The 19,126-nt window shown below is 45.6% G+C and overlaps 1 protein-coding gene across 1 annotated transcript; it reads left to right on the forward strand.

The window, feature by feature from the left end:
- The first annotated feature begins 8,506 nt into the window (after positions 1-8,506).
- LOC116604415 lies at positions 8,507-13,115 on the forward strand. Its single transcript, XM_032366734.2, has 2 exons — positions 8,507-10,720; positions 10,822-13,115. The coding sequence occupies exons 1-2, from the start codon at positions 10,025-10,027 to the stop codon at positions 10,942-10,944; spliced, it is 819 nt and encodes a 272-aa protein (XP_032222625.1). The 5' UTR covers positions 8,507-10,024; the 3' UTR covers positions 10,945-13,115.
- The last annotated feature ends 6,011 nt before the right edge of the window (positions 13,116-19,126 follow it).

The following is a 19,126-nucleotide window of genomic DNA, read 5'->3' on the forward strand; positions in this document are numbered from 1 at the left end:
GCCACACCGCAGATTTACGGATGTAATTGAGATACATCTGGTTCGGAGAAATCCTGAACTAAAACCTTTTTGCCAACCATAGATTTACGTGATACTCGGACAAATCTTTTTAGATGGAAAACTTCCATACATCTGGTATTCAATCAAAAGTATCTTTTCCAATATATTTTTCTAATTCTAAAGGAGAATTCGAAAGAACGCCTTTCAAAAGTACCAAAGTTTGTTTGTTCCTACGGAATAAACGATCGACGTAAGAAGGTTAAGGCTTTCTTCCATCGCAGGCTTAAGTCAAGGAAGGGGTTATCACCAATGGCTTTCAAGTTGGTAAGAGTCCTACTGTCACTTGATCAAGAGGCCTCAAACTGAAGTCTCTTCTTGATCCAGGTTTGAGACTTGCCACCAGTACTTGCATTGGGGCTGTTGGAATACATAAAAAAAATAGTCAGCATTTTTATGATGTCTTCATCAATAGTATTCTTTTTTGCTGACACATTTCAAATGACACGATAATTCAGTATACAGGCTCGAGAACCCCAAATAAATTCTTTATTTCTCTTGATTAAATAACGATTTATCAGTTTCCGGTTTTATTTTTGGCGCTATTGCCTATTTGGCCTATTGTATTGTCACGTAGAAAAAAAATGTTACATGATTGTTTATAGCCGGCTACGTAAATTACTGTTTCGTTTGCATAAAGTAAAAGCGCCTCGGTCAATATAATCACTGACAGTTCAAATTAGGATCAGTGTTCGCTAACCTCCTTCCATAAGAAAGTTGATTATAATTGTGCTCAGATAACCTATTAACCTTGTGGGGAACGAGTTAAGATATGTCATATACACGCTAATGATACAAAAACAACATGATGTCAAAATAAAAAGATATATTTCATTAGAGGGGCATAAACAAATAACCGAATAGGTAAAGGAGGTAAACATGCCATGTCAAAAATTCGAGAGAGCCTTTTGAATTAAGAAAATATTTGCTTAAAGGACTGAGTGCAGATCTGACAAGATTACCCGTGAGAAAATCAAGAGTAGTACAATAAAATATAATTATAAATTCACGCGGTAAATGGGTTCTAATTTAAAAGTCTTCTTAATCCTCATTGGCAAGTATAATTGAAAGCTCGATTGAACAACGATTTTGATTGGCTAATCGGTTGTGTAATTTCCGGCGATCGATCGGAATGCGACATATCGATGTATAACTTTTGTAAAATCACAGTTAATCGATAAAGAATGGTGAAGTAGTTATATCAAGCGATACAGAAGAGCCATTGTCTTACAGCTCTATTGCTGAAGAGCCTCTGGATTTCTCCTGGGACATCGAAGAAATTGAGTATGATTTTTAACAGTTACCGTCAATCCTTACCAGCAATCCCATAGAACGGTCACGAATATCTTCAAGAAGACCATTTCAGTGCTCTTTATTTGAGCCTGGGGGCTCAAGCGGATGGGCATCTTTAATTGCCAAAGAGCCGCTGTGCTCTTCGATAGATGGAGCCTGAGAAGTCAATAGTATTTCTAGAGGAGGATGAAGAATCTGTTAAAGAGCCATGGCGTGCGCGGGAGAGAGATGAGCTATTTGACCCTGACCCCACCGCTAGCACGAGTACCACTGATCACGACACTTAAAGGAAACCCCGGTTGTTAAGCATACCCAAGCTCATCTGACACTTCAGCTACCCTGAGACACCCCAAGATGAAAAAAAAACGCGAATAGGTAATTCGTATATTAACGCGCGAATTAGTTTTGCTATGCTTTTTCGAGTTTGTATTCCGCGGGCGCCGCCATTTTGTTTCTGCGAAAAGGACGCCGGGAAATTTGACGTCATTGTTGCGCACGATTTAGGCCAAAATGAAGGGTGGTAAAGACCAGGAATTCCTCACAGTTGTCTTTAAAAAATGTAAAATATGGTACATTGCGCTGTTTCGGACTGTTCAAGCCAGTCTAAAAATGCGAATGGCAAAAGCAAGAAAATTAGCTTCTTCTCGTTGCCTTCTGAGAAGAGACCAGTAGTAAGAAAGTCATGGCTTGTTAGGCTGACCAAGCTACTGCCACCTGGGAAGAACCTTTCCAAAGACGTCTTTGTCTGCTCGCTACGCTTTAGCGACCAATGTTTCGAGCCTGCAATTGAGCTTCAAAACACCTTACCCGGAGCGCCGAAAAGGAGGCAGCTGGTTAATGACGCCATACTGGACCTATTGCCCCATGGACGAGAGGTGAAGCATAGGAAATGTAGCGAAAGAAGAGCAGCGGATAAACAACGACAGGAGGTAGGTGTAAACAAAAGGACGCGCGTTGAAAGCTGAGGCCCGTGCTTTTACTTATAATCCCGTGCAGATTCTATGAAAACCAAGTTCGTAAATGCAGATGTTCTAGCATGTTCTGAACTCAATATCATTTTAATTTTCGTCTCGAAAAATGAATTTCTTTAATTAAAGAAACAATATAACACAAGTAATAAGATTATACGATAACGTCTCGAGTGCAAGAAATATAAGTAGTATCCGTACGTAAACTAAAACAGAGAACACGGTAATTTATATAAATTAAAAACGAAACTAATCCCGCCGTCTTATGCTTATGAAAAGTGTTTTATTCAAAAGTTTTACTAGTTTTGCCTCAAAAAGGCCATAAGGGATTTTCTTGAGAGTTTTTGCCAAGTCTTAGTTAAGCGGGTCTTACTTAAAGTAAGTAATAAAAATGATTTGATAGTAAACCATTCCTTCGCTTTATAATGACTCTGATGGATTGCTAAGTAATATATATTGAACCAAAATTGAACATTAAGATGCATTAAAACACCCCAACATAGGCTTATTGAAATATCTTTTCCCCCGCCAGTTGTCGAGCTTAGATAAGAAAATGAGCCTACTTCCGGTAAAAGAAACTTTAAGGTAATCATGTTTATGATGTTCATTACCGTATGAATATTAAAAGGGAAAACCTTCTTTCATTGTGAAGACAGTGAAATCAAAATGCATTAACTAAACTAGAGTTAGTTGAAGAGTTCTTTGATACATTATCTAGAGTAAGGGAGGTTGAAATTGCTGAAAATGATGATATTTAAGGAAATAGGGAAAAATGCCCCATAACAAGAAACAATACTTTCGGGCAAGTCGCACTCATACCAGTACAAATATCACAGAGGCTCTTCAGTGTTGCGAAAGTTAATTAAAGACAGCAATAAAAAAAAACATGCAAAAACAGAAGGCAACAATACACCTCTTTATGAACAGCATACCACTGCCTATATCTTTGTTGGAGGACAAAAATACAACTAAGTCTAAATAACCCAATAATAGTAAAGAGTCAGTGTTTCTTTCCATTTGCCTAAACGCATTAAGAATTGTCTTGAAAAAATATTGATACATTAGAAGGTGGTATATCGATTATATTTTTCCCCGGTTCCCCTGCGGTCTGGCAAAAAACGGAGGTCTTATTTCCGGATCTGTCCAAACCAGACTTATGGAAATATCCATCCGTCAATCTGCGGTGTGGCAAAAAACGGAGGTTTTAGTTCAGGATCTGTCCGAACCAGATGTATGGAATTTTCCATCCGTAAATCTGCAGTGTGGCGAAAAACGGCGGTTTTAGTTCCGGATCTGTCCGAACCAGACGTATGGAAATTTCCATCCGTAGGTTTAGATTATGGTAAAAAATAAAAACAGGATTCGAGTAAAGGATTGTTACAAATCAGACGTATGGAAATTTCCATCCGTAAAAACGGAATTGGCAAAAAACAAAGATTTTGTTTATGATTGCACCAAATCGGACGTATGGAAATTTCCATCCGTCGATGTAATGCGTGGCAAAAAACGGAGGCTTTAGTTCATGATCTGTCCAGAGCCAGACGTATGGAAATTTCCATCCGTATGTATAGAGTATTCTAAAAGAATAATTTTATGGTTCTACTAAAATTTAATAAAGATGTCATTATTTTGCCGGACGGAAAATCCGACGGTCAATTTATTGTCTAAAGATATGTTTCTTTACCAAAATAGGGAAGTGTGGAAAGAATCTGATAGCCAAGAACAATAATTTACCAAATTATTTCTACTTCAGAATATCGGACTTTAAAAAATTACGCGTTTTTTATTACAATAAGGTTTACTAGAAAACAGTTTTGTCCCTTGGGACTTCATTTGCGTCGGTACCATAAAATTAGATAGGTCTAGCTTTGGTCTCAGGTCGGGCCAAATTAATTTCATCAACAAATTACTGGAAACTATCATGCCGGTTTAAAATTGAAGATTTGATATAAAAGAGTTCAATATCACCCTTATTCGGAGACAAATTAAAGCATGAGACAAAAGACCTTTGTGCACGTAGGTGGCACGTAGGTGGTAGGGTGGCACGTGTAAAACCGACGCCTTGGATAACTAAAGAGGTATTGCAATTAATTCAAAAACGTGATGCGCTGTTAAAGAAAGCTCGTCGTTCTTCCCTGGCTGATGACTGGGATTCTTATAGGTCAGTACGTAATAAAGCGTCTAATGCAATTAAATCTGCAAAGTATAAATTCTACAATAGCTGTTTTGAAGAAAATAAATCCAATCCTAAAGGAGTCTGGAAAATTATCAAATCGCTTATGGGTACTGATGAGAAAACAGAAAAACGCTCCACTTGTAATCTGAGTGCCAATGATTTTAATGTACATTTTACATCCATTGCTGATAGCTTGAGAAATCTACTACCAAGTGTACCGTTTGACATCTCAAAGCTGGAGCACTTTGTACTTTCCAGAAAGGACCCTGAAACTGTTTTCTCGATACCGCGAATCCCTATTGGTTTTACAATTAATTGTCTTCAAACTTTGAACTTAAGGAAAGCTATGGGTATCGATAAATTCAGTGCAAAGATTCTTAAGCTGGCGGCACCTATTATTGCACCCTCAATTTCAAAGCTGATGAACTACTCTATCGAAAGTTCCGAGTTTCCAAAACGATGGAAAACGGCCAAAGTTACCCCTTTATATAAATCTGGTGATCATATGGACAAGAGTAACTACCGCCCTATATCCGTCTTGCCCATCCTGTCTAAGCTTCTTGAGAGACATGTTCACAATCATTTTTATGATTATCTTGTCGAAAACAAATTATTATATGCAAGTCAATCTGGGTTCCGCAGGCATCATGGAACTGAGACAGCATTAATTAAAGTAGTAGATAATCTCCTCTTTCAATTGGATAAGAACTGTGTAAGTGGTATGCTCCTTATTGATTATCGAAAGGCTTTTGACATGGTTGACCATATTATCTTGATGTCAAAGCTGAAAGCCTATGGTTTAGACAAGAACACTACGTCATGGTTTGAATCCTATCTACGGGGAAGGCGACAATTTGTTTCTATTGACGGCGTGGACTCAGATCTTTCTGTTATACAACATGGAGTTCCTCAAGGAAGCATTCTTGGCCCTTTGCTTTTTGTTTTATTCATCAACGATCTTCCTTTTCATATTAGTTCACCTAAAGTGAAGATAGATCTTTATGCGGATGATACTACTATCTCGTTTTCAACCGATGTCAATAATACTTCCAATTTAGAGAACACTCTTAATTCAGTGATGAGGGATGTGGAAGTATGGACCAATTGCAACAAACTTCCAATAAATGAGACGAAGTCAAAATCACTACTTGTGACTGGTAAACGCCTTGGAGAGAAAGCACCACACAGTAAATTATCCATTTCGACATCTAATGGAAACACCCTTGAATCAGTGGAATCAGTAAGACTCCTTGGACTGGATGTGGACAGTAAATTGACCTTTTCGGATCACGCTGAAAGGACATACAAGAAAATTGCAGGAAGAATCGGCGTACTAAATAAGATCAAAGGTTGTCTACCCCTCAAACAAAGAACAAATTTCTATAATGCCATGATCAAACCTTTGTTTAGCTATGCTGGGACTGTTTGGCAAACAGCATCAACTAAGGATTGTTTGTCAAGATTTCTAACTCTACAAAAAAGAGCTGCACGTCTAATACTCAACGCTGAACCCAGAGCACCCTCAGTACCGTTGTTTAATAGACTTCAATGGCTGCCTTTCTATCTGGACAATCACATCTCAATGTGTTCTATTCTCTTTAAAAGGCTACAACTGATGGTGCCCGAATATCTAATTGAAACTCTTAAGCTGAACAATACACTTCATAATAGAAATACTCGTTTCTCAGGACTGAATTTTATAACTCCAAAGTATACTAGAAAAACCGAAGGTGGGAAAACGTTTACAGTAAATGCCATCCATAAATGGAACAATTTAGAAGCCAGCATAAAGAAACTGCCTAATATAAGCTCTTTTAAGAACGCTCTCCGTCATAAATATTTTAATGAACAATTACTTTTAAATCATTTTAATATTTCGAATTAACTCATATTTTATTTTCTTTATTTAATCTTTTTTTTTTTTTTTTTTTTTTTTCTCCATTTGGTCTGGGTGGGAATAGTATTTTTATAATTTGTATTGTAAATAGAGATTATATATATATATATATATTTTATATTGTATTATTTGTATGTATGAGTTTTGAGGGCCACAAGTTTACTAGTGTACTACACTATTAAGTGCCACCCTCTGTAAATAAAGTTATTATTATTATTATTATTATAGTAGTATTCACTAGATGATCTTCGGGTTTAAGCGTATTCTCGCTAAAGACAATATATTAGGTATCACAGGGAGAAAGCACGGTGTGTGATTTAAATGAAAACTTTTTTTAGTAGTTTGTATATGTAGAGAATACCTGCACAAAAAACAATCAACATATCTTAGCATCCGTGCACTAATCGTTTGTTTTTCGCTTCGCTTTTTATTTGTATACAAAAGGAGTAAATAATCGAATTAGTCGAAGTATGTTAATATGTGGTATAATTACTTTTGTCAAATGCACACTACTTCATTGTGGTCATTGGATATGCTTTGGACATCAAGAATTTTACTTGGTTTGACATGGATTTAGACGGCATTGCAGTTGAAATTACCCCACCGAGGCCTTTTTCGCTAACACCACCGCCTTTTACTTCGTCAAGAAGGCGTAATATAAGCGCACCAGTCGTATATCATTATATGATGTGTCAGCCGTAACGGGACCGAGGCCGAGTTTACGTAAAAAACTATCAAGAACCATCAGCGCACCATCACCATGCCTTCACGGCCCTCTTGGAATCATTTATCCGGTTGAAAACCCCCCTTTATTTCAGCAATCCGTCTCATCTCGCGTTGAGGACTCTGTTCTTACTGAAACCGCGCTAGAGTGCCATGACCAACAGTCGGAAAAAGTGGCCGATGCGAGCAGCTCGCTGGTACTACAGTGGCTTCAAAGAGAAACCGGCACGTTTGCCGAGGAAAAGGGGTACCTTTCCGGTGATGATGCCAACAGTTATCAACAAGGTATTTTTTACCGTTGCGATTGATTAAAGCCGCATTGTCACCAGTTTACTTCCGGTCGATTACGTAACAATCTCTGATGATTTTTAACGGAAACTGCGGAAAATATTTCAAAATTTTAAAAGCAGTGTGTCTTTGGGAAGTTTCTTTGAGGATTTGACTGATAATTTCAAGCGGATGGCCCGTTTTATAGCGCGGATTCTAATATGCTTTTGTCTTTTGACGGTTGAGGTTTCCGACGGACCTCCGTAAATAAACTGGTGACAATGCGGCTTTAACAAACCTCATTATATTATGTTTTTTTGGTATTGATGAACGAAGCTGGAAAAGCTTTAAATTCTACGAAAGCAAATGCACTACACAATTTGATTAAGATTACATATGAATGGCTTGATGGTACAAGTCCTAATCATAAGAGGTTATATAATATAATATCACGGTTAAAATTCTACTATAACCAAAGAAAAAACCCACGAGTTTAAGTCCGGGAAATCTGAGCGGTAGAACAGGATTGTGTCACACGATTGGGCAGTCCCGTAGCCAGGGGGGGGGAAGGGGGTTCGGAAGAACCACCTCACTCGACTGGAAGGTCCGCTCTTATGAAGGAAAATTTAGTACCACAGCGAGCTAGAGGGCGAGGTTTTTAAGACAAAATGGTCCCCTAGATGGGTAAACGAACCCCCCCCCCCCCCCCCACTCAAAATCCTGGCTACCGGTCTGTTGGGGTTACAATCATAATCATTTATTGGCACTTTCTTATCTTTTACATAAGCTTTATATCGTTTTCTAAACATTTAGTTTTCACGTTAGACCTTGACTAGACAAATAATATTTTCGCTCTCTCTCATAAACAGCACTTTGCAAGCAAGTTACCACAGGTATCCCAGTAATTAGGTGAGCACTATGTTGTGGAAATATCTTATGCTGGGTTGGTTTTTATTTGTCGAAGATGCATTAGATAGGGTAACTAAACCATCCACAATGCTCCGTAAATCTTGTTGTGTTAGACGTTTGGAAGCGATTAATCAGAGTAGGCCGTTTTTTATCAGCTTTTTTTCTTGTTTTTTTTTTCTTTACAGAAAACACTCTTTATAGCGGAGCCAGCGCGGAGCCCCATAGGTATAGAATTGGTCTATAACTAGGCGACTCAGTTTTTGTGGTGAATGACGTCATTGTCACAAGCTGCCAGCCAGCCAGCCGCGATCTGCCTCGGCACAGGCCTCCAGAGCGCGCAAAACAATATGACGGATGTCTGAACTCATATATAACTGACATTCATTGATTGACATTATCTTTGTTATCGGGTTCCCTGTGGACATGATGTCACGTGATTGATGAGCCCACGAGGGATTTGTTTAGTTCATTAAAACCCATTCAGACAAGCACTCTTTCCGTAGTTTTAATCCCCCAACACGCCGATACATTGGTGTCGTGACCAGGATGGACGAGCTGCAACGTCTAATTGCCTCTCGGCGAGGCGAGCCATCTTACGAAGTTAATGAAGAAATCCGAGGAGATTTTTACCAAAGATGGCGGGTTTACCGAACTCGAACTCGCATCGGCGAAAAACAGAACTCAACAACTCGAAGCAAAGGCTGGGAAACTCCGAGACTTAGATGAGATCATAGCCCCGAAAATTGAGAAGCCTGAAGATTTGGAGAAGGACATAATGGAAACGGAGAAAATCCAGGAAGGGATCACAGATATGATTGCAAAGCTAAGTGTAATCATTAACAATGACAATGTACCGAGTGTTAATACTCCCTCCCCCGTCGTTCCGCCGTCTGTCGCTTCAACATCCTCTCCCCAAAGCGCTTGCGCTCCTTCAACATCTTCTCCCCAAAGTGCTTGCGCCCCTTTTGTGATGCATTGGAAACCAATATAAGAGCACTAGAAGCCCTCGGCAAGTCCCAAGACTCCTTTGGGTAACTCCTTATTTCTGTTATTTTAGGAAAACTCCCTAATGAAACCAAGCGCAACCTAGCCAGGACACAACAAGGGGGGACTGGACCATACAAGGTCTGAGGGAAGCTCTTAAGCATGAGCTTAAGGTTTTAGAAGCAGGATCCCCCCTCCTGTCGGAATTTACACCCACAGCCTCATTCTTTACCGGGGTAAAGGGGCCTCATCCCCAGGGGAAAGGCAAGCCCAAGGTCATTCATAGCGTTTACTGTAAAGGGAAGCACAGTACACAAAACTGCGCCACCGTTTCTGACCCTAAGGCAAGGAAGGACATTGCTGTCAAGCTAAGGCTCTGTTATAATTGCCTTTCATCCTCCCATATCAGCTCCAAATGCACCTCAAAGTTTCGCTGCAGTCAGTGCGGAGTTAAACATCACACCACAATTTGTGAGAGAGACAAAGGGCAAGGTCCTCCCCCTGGGAACAAGGAGCCCCCACCCCAAGCAGATCCATCCCAGTCGGTTTAACCACATTAACACCAGCACACCCCTATGGCATCCCCCATGAGTATCCAATACTTCTAAAACTGCCGTAAGCCATGTCAGGGTTGGGAATACTAGCAGGGAGGTGAACATACTTCTCGATGAGGGCGCGCAACGCTCCTTCATTACTAAGAAACTCGCTGACGAACTCGGCGCAAAGCCTATTTCAAGGGAGAATATCTCCATGTCTGCCTTCGGGGCAACAGAACACTCCCTTAGGAGACTAGAAGTTACAAATGTCGAAGTAATCAGTGAGCAAGGGGATAGGATTTCTCTCAGGGTGCTTGTTGTTCCACATATAGCTACCCCCCTGGAATGCAAACATCACACAGATGTCAGTAACATGCCCCACCTGAAGGGATTGAAATTAGCACACCCAGTGTCCAGTGGTAATTTCGAGATCAACTTGTTAATTGGTGCTGACCATTACTGGGACATTGTACAAGATAAGATTATCCGAGGGGAAGAGGGGCCCACAGCTATGCAGTCCAAATTGGGCTATCTACTATCTGGTCCTGAAAGGACCAGGGGGGTGCAGGGCAATGTGACTAATATATTTCACATTTCAGCCCACCAAGAAGATGAATTCGATCTACAGCAATTTTGGTCCCTAGAGTCAATGGGCATATCACCCAATGCTGACCCCTCTGAGAAGAACTTCTTGACTAATTACCAGGCCACCTCGATCACTAGAGACGACGACGGCACATACATTGCTGGGTTTCCATGGAAGGAAGAGCACGCCCCTCTCCCAACTAACTTCAGTATCTGCGAGAGACGCACAAGGGCTACCGCACGACGACTTCACCAGACACCAGATTTGATGAAGAGTTATGACGACATCATCAAGGAACAAGAGGCCAGAGGGTTCATTGAGAAGGTTAGTAACCCTGACCCGTCTGACCACGCCCACTACATACCCCACCACCGTGTAAAAAAGGAGTCATCGACCACGCCCATTCGTATTGTCTTCGATTGTAGTTGTCACCAGGCCCCCTCGACCCCAAGTCTGAACGACTGCCTGGAGGTCGGTTCACCTTACCTAGCCGACATGGGCTCGATTTTAGTGCGGTTTCGCGCCCACCCTATTGGAATTTCTACTGATATAGAAAAAGCTTTCCTCCATGTACGTCTCAGCGAAGCTGACCGCGACGTGACCGGGTTCCTATGGCTCTCCGATCCCAGTGACCCCGAAAGTGAGTTCCAGACCTACCGTTTCAAGTCGGTCTCTCTCAGCCATCTAGTTGGCGTTACTGCCCCACTCGCGATAATCCAGCAGACCTACTAACGAGGGGTCTAACCACAGCAGAGCTCCAAGCATCAACAGCATGGCTGCATGGCCATCCTGGATAACTTCAGAATGCGACTGGCCAACGTGGGAATCAAGCACCACCCTTCTTGTTGAGATCCCAGAGGAAGAACCTAAAGTTACCCCCGAACCTGATGAGTTAGGAGAGCAAACCGACTCTGAAGCAGACGTGACTTCAGTCGAGAATCCAAGCATCAGCACGATCATGGATCCCACTAGACACAGCACACTGAGGAAACTTCTACGTGTAACCGCTCTTGTACTGAGGTTCGTCCATAACCTCAGGAACCCCACTGACCGCAAAAACGGACCTCTGATGGTCACTGAGCTGACGAAAGCAGAAAGGACATGGATCCACGATCGCCCTAGCCATTCTTACGCTAAAGAAATAGCAAACATTTCCTCCCATGTCAAGTCTGGGACCCCTTTGACACGCCAGCTGCGCCTGTTCATGGATGACGATGGCTTACTTCGCTGTGGCGGGAGGATTCACAACGCCCCTGTTTCTGAAACCGCCAAGTTTCCAGTTCTTCCGATTAAGACTACGTGACGACCCTCATTATCCGTGACACGCATGAACGCCAATTACATGCTGACGTTAGCTCGACACTAAGTGCATTACGCCAGAAATTCTGGGTGCCTTCGGGAAGATTCCAAGTAAAAAGGGTCTTGAACAAATGCGTAACGTGCCAAAAAGTGAACGGTGCTCCATACCGAGCTCCAGACGCTCCGCCACTAACAAGTCTCAGACTCCGGGAGTCCCGACCCTTTGCGGTTACAGGAGTGGACTTTACGGGAGAACTATATATACGAAACGGGAAAACTGACTCAAAGGCCTATATCTGTTTGTTTACATGCGCAGCTACTACTAGAGCTGTACATCTTGAAGTCGTTTCAGATTTATCAGTCAAAACATTCATTCTCGCCGTACGTAGATTCGCAAGCCGCCAGTCCATTCCAGACGTTATCATTTCTGATAATGCCAGTACCTACCAATCGGAGGCTGCTGAACTCGAGCACCTGTTTAATTCACCAACGCTCAAACAGGAGCTCGGCAAACAAGGGATAGATTGGAAGTTCATCCCGAAGAGAACTCCATGGTATGAAGGGTTTTGGGAGAGGCTGATCGGCCTCACGAAGACGACGCTGAAGAAAGTCCTTGGCCGAGCATCCATCAACTTAGTCACTCTCCAGACGGTTGTCATGGAAATTGAGGCTATCCTTAATGACCGCCCACTAACATATGTCTCTCCTGACATAAATGATGAAGACCCTCTCACACCATCCCATCTACTGTATGGAAGAAGGATTACCAGTCTCCCACATCCTGACACTGATGCGGACGATCTAACTGACCCGAGCTATGGAAACGGTGCTCATCTCCGAAGGGATGCTACTCGTGTAGCACTAGTTATACAACACTTCTGGCAGCGCTGGAAGCAGGAGTACCTCACTTCGCTGCGGTGCTTCCATGGCGCAACAGGTGGCAGCGGTGAAACACGCGTCAAGATAGGAGATGTTGTCCAGATCCACAGCGAGAAGAAGAGGTTGAAGTGGAAACTAGGCGTAGTGGAAGATCTGATAAGAGGTGCCGACGGATGTGTACGGGCTGTAGCCTTAAAAACAGCTAAGGGTCACACGAACAGACCTATCTCCAAGCTATATCCCCTTACTACTGATGTTGTGGTGGCTGCAGACGCGCAGACAGGAGGTTAGCTCCGGTCCAACCAACCTATCAGGAGAAGCATGCGAATTTCAGCTGCCACAATGGACCGCATCGCAGACTGGGCCCGGCAACTACGCGCCCCCCCCCCCCCCCCCCCCCCGGAGGATGTCTGGACTCATATATAACTGACATTCATTGATTGACATTATCGTTGTTATTGGGTTCCCTGTGGACATGATGTCACGTAATTGATGAGCCCACGAGGGATTTGTTTAGTTCATTAAAAACCCATTCAGACAAGCACTCTTTCCGTAGTTTTAATCGTAGTTTTAATCCCCCAACACGCCGATACAACGGATAAGTATTTCTGCCCCTCTCATAAACACACGAAAACTGACTGCAGAAAAGCCAAGAATTGTCGAAAAAGAAGTGCTTGGAAAAAATCATTCGTGGGAATGCTAACCACGGATATGAACTTGTCTATTTATGTGCAAAAGACCGTGTAAAAACATGGTTGAAAGTTTTTAAGAGTCAAGTCTTGGGCTCGAGTCAAGAAGTTCAGCTGAAATGTCAAGAGTAAGCCACAAGATAAAGAAAGAAGAAACAAGCTAATTTTATGGACACCTTCTCTGACAAGTGCTCCTATGTATTTGTTCTTGCACTGGCAGACGTAGGTAAGTTAGCGTATTGTATTAAAGTACTTAGCGGAACGATCTTTCGGACTTGTTTTTCATTGTTGAATTTAATTTTGTTTAAGTACTTACCTCAGTGAATAAATATTCTAGGCTGTATGTATCAAATTCGATCTCTAAATCTGCCATTCACCATCTATCATAGAAAAATTATAACTACTTTTCATCAATGAATTGAATATAAGTAACCAGAGCTGTCAAATCTGTCACATAAACCTATTTTTGTGAGAATGTTCATACATTCTCTGTATTTATCCGCATTGGCTCTCTTGTTCTTTTTCACATATTTGCTGTATTTCGTCCGATTTCACAAGATTTCTGTCCAAGTTTGGTTGACAGCTATGATATACTAGAAATAAAACCAAAAGTGATTTTTAATTCGTTTCAATGAATGATTGGTCAAATTCTCACAAAGATGAGCAAGGATTAAATGAATTACTTGGGTAAACTCCGGCTTTCTTTGGAGAGCTAAAACCTTAAAGAAATTGAGAGCTGGTCTCCTAAAACCCTAAGTATTAGTAATTTGTGAAAAACAACATATATTTGATAAACACTGTAGTGTATTAGCACACTTTACTTAAGTATCATAAACAGAGATGACGTTATTGATAATGATTATTTGTGATACCATATAAGGTCATGGCGTATGCCATAAGGTGTAAATACTGTGATTAAAGATCAGTCTATATTCGCAAACCAAAGCGTGCGGTTGTGTTAACTGACTCCAATAAATATATAGCGAAAGACACTAAATTGGCGACGAGCGATTCGGGATCATGGCCCAGCAGATGGCACAGGGCGTCCCTGTCCCAACTTATACAGGAGTTGGTGACATCAAGGGGGACTGGGACCTTTCATGGAAACGAGTGGGAGGCGCGAATCGCCCCTCCGGGCCTCCCAGCCCCGTCTTAGGCTTGGGAGGCGCGAATCCCCCCTCCCCAGCCCCATTCCAGGCTGGGGGCTTTCAGTGGCACCGAAACGCGTTTTGCGTAGATTAATAATTGCTGATTATTAATCTACGTCGGGACATCTCCGCGTAGATGGGTAATTAGCGATGGTTAGCAATCATTAATCCGCTGTCTATCGACAGCAGCGGGACTGGGCCTTTCATAGAAACGAGTGGGAACCTTGTAATTACACCTCCGTCTGTCCTGTGGTATACCGAGCGTTCGAAGGATAAAGTGCGGAAAAGATTACTGCGGGTGGCTAAAGATTGGCCATGCAAACACGTGCGGCCAGAGGTGCATGGACACCTACTGCAAGGTGCACCTCCAAAGGCTCCGTAAGGGCAGCCCCCTCCCCGTGCCGTGCAGGATCTGCGGCGTAGGGACGCAGTCGGAGACGCGGTTGTGCCGCCCCTGCGGAGCGAATCGTGAAGGGCAGAGGATGCGCGGCGTCGAGATGCGCGCTCGGGAATGGTTCGCACTCGTCCTGTCTGACATCGCAGCCCGCGATACGGGCGATTAGAGACTTGGTGGCACAAGGCATACCCAAACCCTCGTCCTGTCTGACATCGCAGCCCGCGATACGGGCGATTAGAGACTGGGTGGCACAAGGCATACCCAAATACTCGCCCCGCCGGCTGTGATACGGGCAATTAGAGACTGGGTGGCACAAGGCCATTCGCAGTACCCTGAGGGCCGAGATCTCGCTGTCCGTTTCGTAGGCAAGTGCGCTCGCCATGGCGACGAGTCCTCGATCGTAGTCCGCGACTGTGAAGCAGCCGCGTATCTGACAAACCTGCTTGCGGGCACCGACCACTTACTTAACTACGAAGATGCCGGCGGGGCCCATCTGATCCAATACAAAGACGGTGTCCGACGCTCACAATGGAACCATATCAGGGCCTTCGTCTTGGCGTACACAAACATAGCGTTGCGACGCATGTTGAGGCGGATTCCTTGCGAAGACGTCCTCCGAGTGTGCACAGATGCCATATAAGCAAAGGCGGTGCCCAGTGGTGTAAAGCTCGTGGAGCGAAATCCGAGGTATGTAGAGTGGCACCACAAGAAGCCTGGGTACGAGTGGCGACCCGAAGCGGCTTGGGGTCCGAAGAAGTCGGGGAGCTTGGCCAAGGAGCCAAGCACTGCGCCGAGTCTGCCGTGCGATCTAGTGGCCGCAACCTCTGCAAAGATGTATCTAGCCGGCCAAGGAGGATCGGGGAAGACCGAGTTGGCGGTGAGCATGTTCCGCGGCCGCAACGTTATGGTGCTCACCCCCGAGAACGACCTCGCCCACGACCATTGCAACAACCCGCGCCTCGCGGTGAAGGCTCAAATCTACCACCACTACCTCTGCATACCAGCGGAGAAGCCGATAGAGGAGTGGAGACCTTCCGAGCTGGGGCACAAACTCGACCATCTCGCAGAAGTAATCATCATTGACGAGTGCTGTAAGGTACAGGCTAAAGTGCTACGCGCCATCCTAGAGTATCTCGCCACGCGGCCGTGTCAGGTAGTGTGTTGTGGCGACTATGGGCAGGTCCCGCCCTGGAGAGATAAAGAGGGGCCTCACGGTATGCTCAAGGAGCATCCGCTGGTTCGTGTCCGACTACCGCTGCCTGTGTGAAGACTGCGGAAAGCCGTACAGTACATGCGGCTGCGGCTCTGCGCGCCCTCCTCCAGGCTCCACGACATAAAGGGCCGGATTTGGTGTCAATCAGATTCCCAACAGCTTGAGGTGTTTCGAGAGGGGTGGGATGGGGTGGCGTTCGACGCGGCGATCGAGCAGGCCCACCCAAGCGATATGTGGGTGTGCTCGACCAACAAGATGGGGGCTTTTGTTCAGCAGCGATTGGTAGAGCACCACAGGAAAAACTACCCCCGATTGCCAGCAACCATCCGCTTTGACCCCGATCCTAGCGTCGCGCATCGTTATCGCAAGCAAGGGCGGCCGGTGCCCGTGCCAGGCAAAAGGGGTGAGAAGGTCGACGCGTACAAAGGCACGGTAGTCGAGGTTCCTCTCGACGCGGTCCTTAACGGGCTTCCCCTCGAGTGGAAATACGCGGGCTGGGGGACAGTCCACCGGGTGCAGGGCAAGACTATCCAGACTCCAAGACGTCTGTTTATCATAGACCACAGCTTAGAGGGCTGGATCACGAATGCTGTATACACCGGCATCTCCCGCGTGCGGCGCGCCGACCAGATAGTCCGCGTGATCCCCCCGATAACACCCCCGGTGCCTTGGTTCCCACAGGACTGCAGTCTACGCCCAGTGAATAGCTCATTATAGCACGAATCAAGCGATACGCTATAGACGACAGGCAAAAGGGTCGCACAAAGTACACGGGACCGCACCACGTTCTGACGGTAGACCACGTACTCGGCATGATTGCTTACGCGGAAAAGAAGTGCACGGTCTGTGGCACTCAGCTTCTGCTTCAGGGGTACACCAAGAGTCATCCCCAATGCTTCAGTATCGACCGGCTGGACGACAGTCAGGGTCACTACAAGTGGAATGTCAGACTCACGTGCCTTAGCTGCAATAGAAGGCACAAGCGCTGATCACGCTAGCGTCACGCTAGCGTCACGCTACGCAACTGCGAACGCGTGAAGCCGTGCGCCGTGTAATACAACACTGGCTGTCCGGGCTCCATGACCCTCTTTAGTATTGGGTATGCCTTGCTTGTCCACCACGAGTCCGTCGCTCGCCGTCGGCCCTTGTCCTGAAGGTCTTCCTCGTTTACGGCGATGTACACCTCCGTTCCTACCTCTAAGGGGGGCTTTTCGGCTTTGAGAGGCACGCGCCTCAGCTTTATGGCGTCTTTAGGCGCAAAGCCAGTCATGCGAGTCTTCGTTGCGTTTATGTCCGAGATGACGGTTGGCAAAGCAGTAACCCACTCGCGGTTTGTCTCGCCGGATGCAAGCTCCTTCGAGTACTGCGCACGAAATAGGCGCTGTGCCAGCCAGCGATGGAAAGACTCGGCGAAAGCTTGGATCCTGTGGTGCCCTGGCTCAGCCCGTCGGACCTCCACCCCGTGGTCTGTTAGGAGCTTTGTGGTAGCACCCTTGAACTCCGTGCCGTCATCAACCATGAGGTCTTTAGGCCATGTGAGAGGTCCCTCTGCATAGATGTCAGCGAGTTCGCGGGAGACGACGGCCGCGCTCTTAGTCCTCAGTGGGCGGGCGGCTTTATATCGTGAAGCAACGTCAACGACAGTCAGGGCATACTTGTGCCCGCGGTCGGTTGGCAAGAATAGCAGGTCCGACTGGTGGATACGGTTTGGTATCTGCTCCGAGAAGTGGGCGTAGGTAGTCGGAGGAGGGGGTGTCTGTGTGTAGCCCCCGACGGGCTGCGAGCTTACCCACTTGCGCACTCGATCTATGGAGGCTGAGCCCTTGGGAAGTTTGGCATGCAGAGCGGTCACTCCCTGGAAGCCACCTCTAGTAGTATATAGGACGAAGGAACGCATCGAATTCTTCGTCGGACATGCGCTTCGCCGCCATTACGTGTCGGCAATAATGTATCGCGATACATTGCAACGGGTGTATCAGTCTCCAACATGCGGTTGCCGTCTGCTCGGGCAGTGCCGAGGTGGTTTTTCTGAGGCCGGTCTGCAATCATCTGCAATCATCTTATACGTATACGCATGCGCATACGCGCAGCATGGAAAAAGGCCGCCTAGATGCAGCGCCGGAATGGCAGCTACATCACAGCAAGCAATCTTTTGGTCCTCAAGGTAACCCTTCAAAGCGACAGCACCTGCAACGGCGGCAGTCATTTTTGCGTAGTTCATGGCGTTCGCGGAGGGGTCTTTGGTGAAGTTCTCGCGCAAGACCTTGCGCCCAACCCAGCCGATACCGGCGACGAGGCCGGTTATGACTGCGGCGTCGGTGATGGTCTTTGTAATCTTGCTCTGCTGCGTCGTCGACATTGCGCACGGACGTGCGGATATGGGTGGGGCCCTCGTGTCTAAATGTCTGCTTACTCCATGGCTAACAGCCGAGATTTGCATTGTCCGGGTCGGCTCGCCGGAACGGCAAGCGGTGGTTGCTGTGCATTTGCGAGCGGAGTCACGTCGTCTGTACCTTCGGTAGCTCGCTGTTTAACAGCTGGTGTACGAGTGAACGCGGCTGCTAGCTCCCGCCTACGTGTGTAGAGACCGATCAATGACACTAGAAGACCAGCGACCCCGATAACCGAGCTAGCCGACCAAGCAGAGCTGCTTTCCGGGACTGGTGTGTGTACGCCTTCGGCGCGCGCGCGCAAGCCCTCTAGTCCCTGCGACTCGCCAGCGACCGGCGACTCAACGTGTTGCACAGCTTTTTTCTTCGCTCTGTTAATTCGGTTCACTTTGCCAAGCGCCTTCCGGCTTCGACTCGTCCAGGGTGTTTAGGTCGGGTCGCGGGTGGTTCGGGGCTCGTGATTCTCTCCACTAACTTCGAAGGCGCACGTGCAGGTTCATGAGCAGTTTGTTCCACAGCTTCCGCTGACCCGTTTGCCGTTCCGGCAGGCTGAGCACTAGTACTTCCTTAAGGTTCCTCCATTTGTGTTGACACGCGGTGTCAACTACTTGGTTGCTGAAGAAGTTGCAAGCTTTCAAATGAACGTCTACTCTGGGATGGCAGACTCGCCAGTGTGCGTTTGCGGGCAAACCACTGGTGGGTCCGCGACTGCTAC

Source organism: Nematostella vectensis, chromosome 6 (genome assembly GCF_932526225.1).
Source record: "Nematostella vectensis chromosome 6, jaNemVect1.1, whole genome shotgun sequence".
NCBI classification, from domain to species: domain Eukaryota; kingdom Metazoa; phylum Cnidaria; class Anthozoa; order Actiniaria; family Edwardsiidae; genus Nematostella; species Nematostella vectensis.

Excerpts from the sequence above, each read along its gene's own strand:
- LOC116604415 (XM_032366734.2), top strand. The coding sequence starts at position 10,025 with ATGTCTGCCTTCGGGGCAACAGAACACTCCCTTAGGAGACTAGAAGTT. Across the intron at positions 10,721-10,821 it reads CCAGAGGGTTCATTGAGAAG|TTGTCACCAGGCCCCCTCGA; the intron begins GTTAGTAACCCT and ends CTTCGATTGTAG.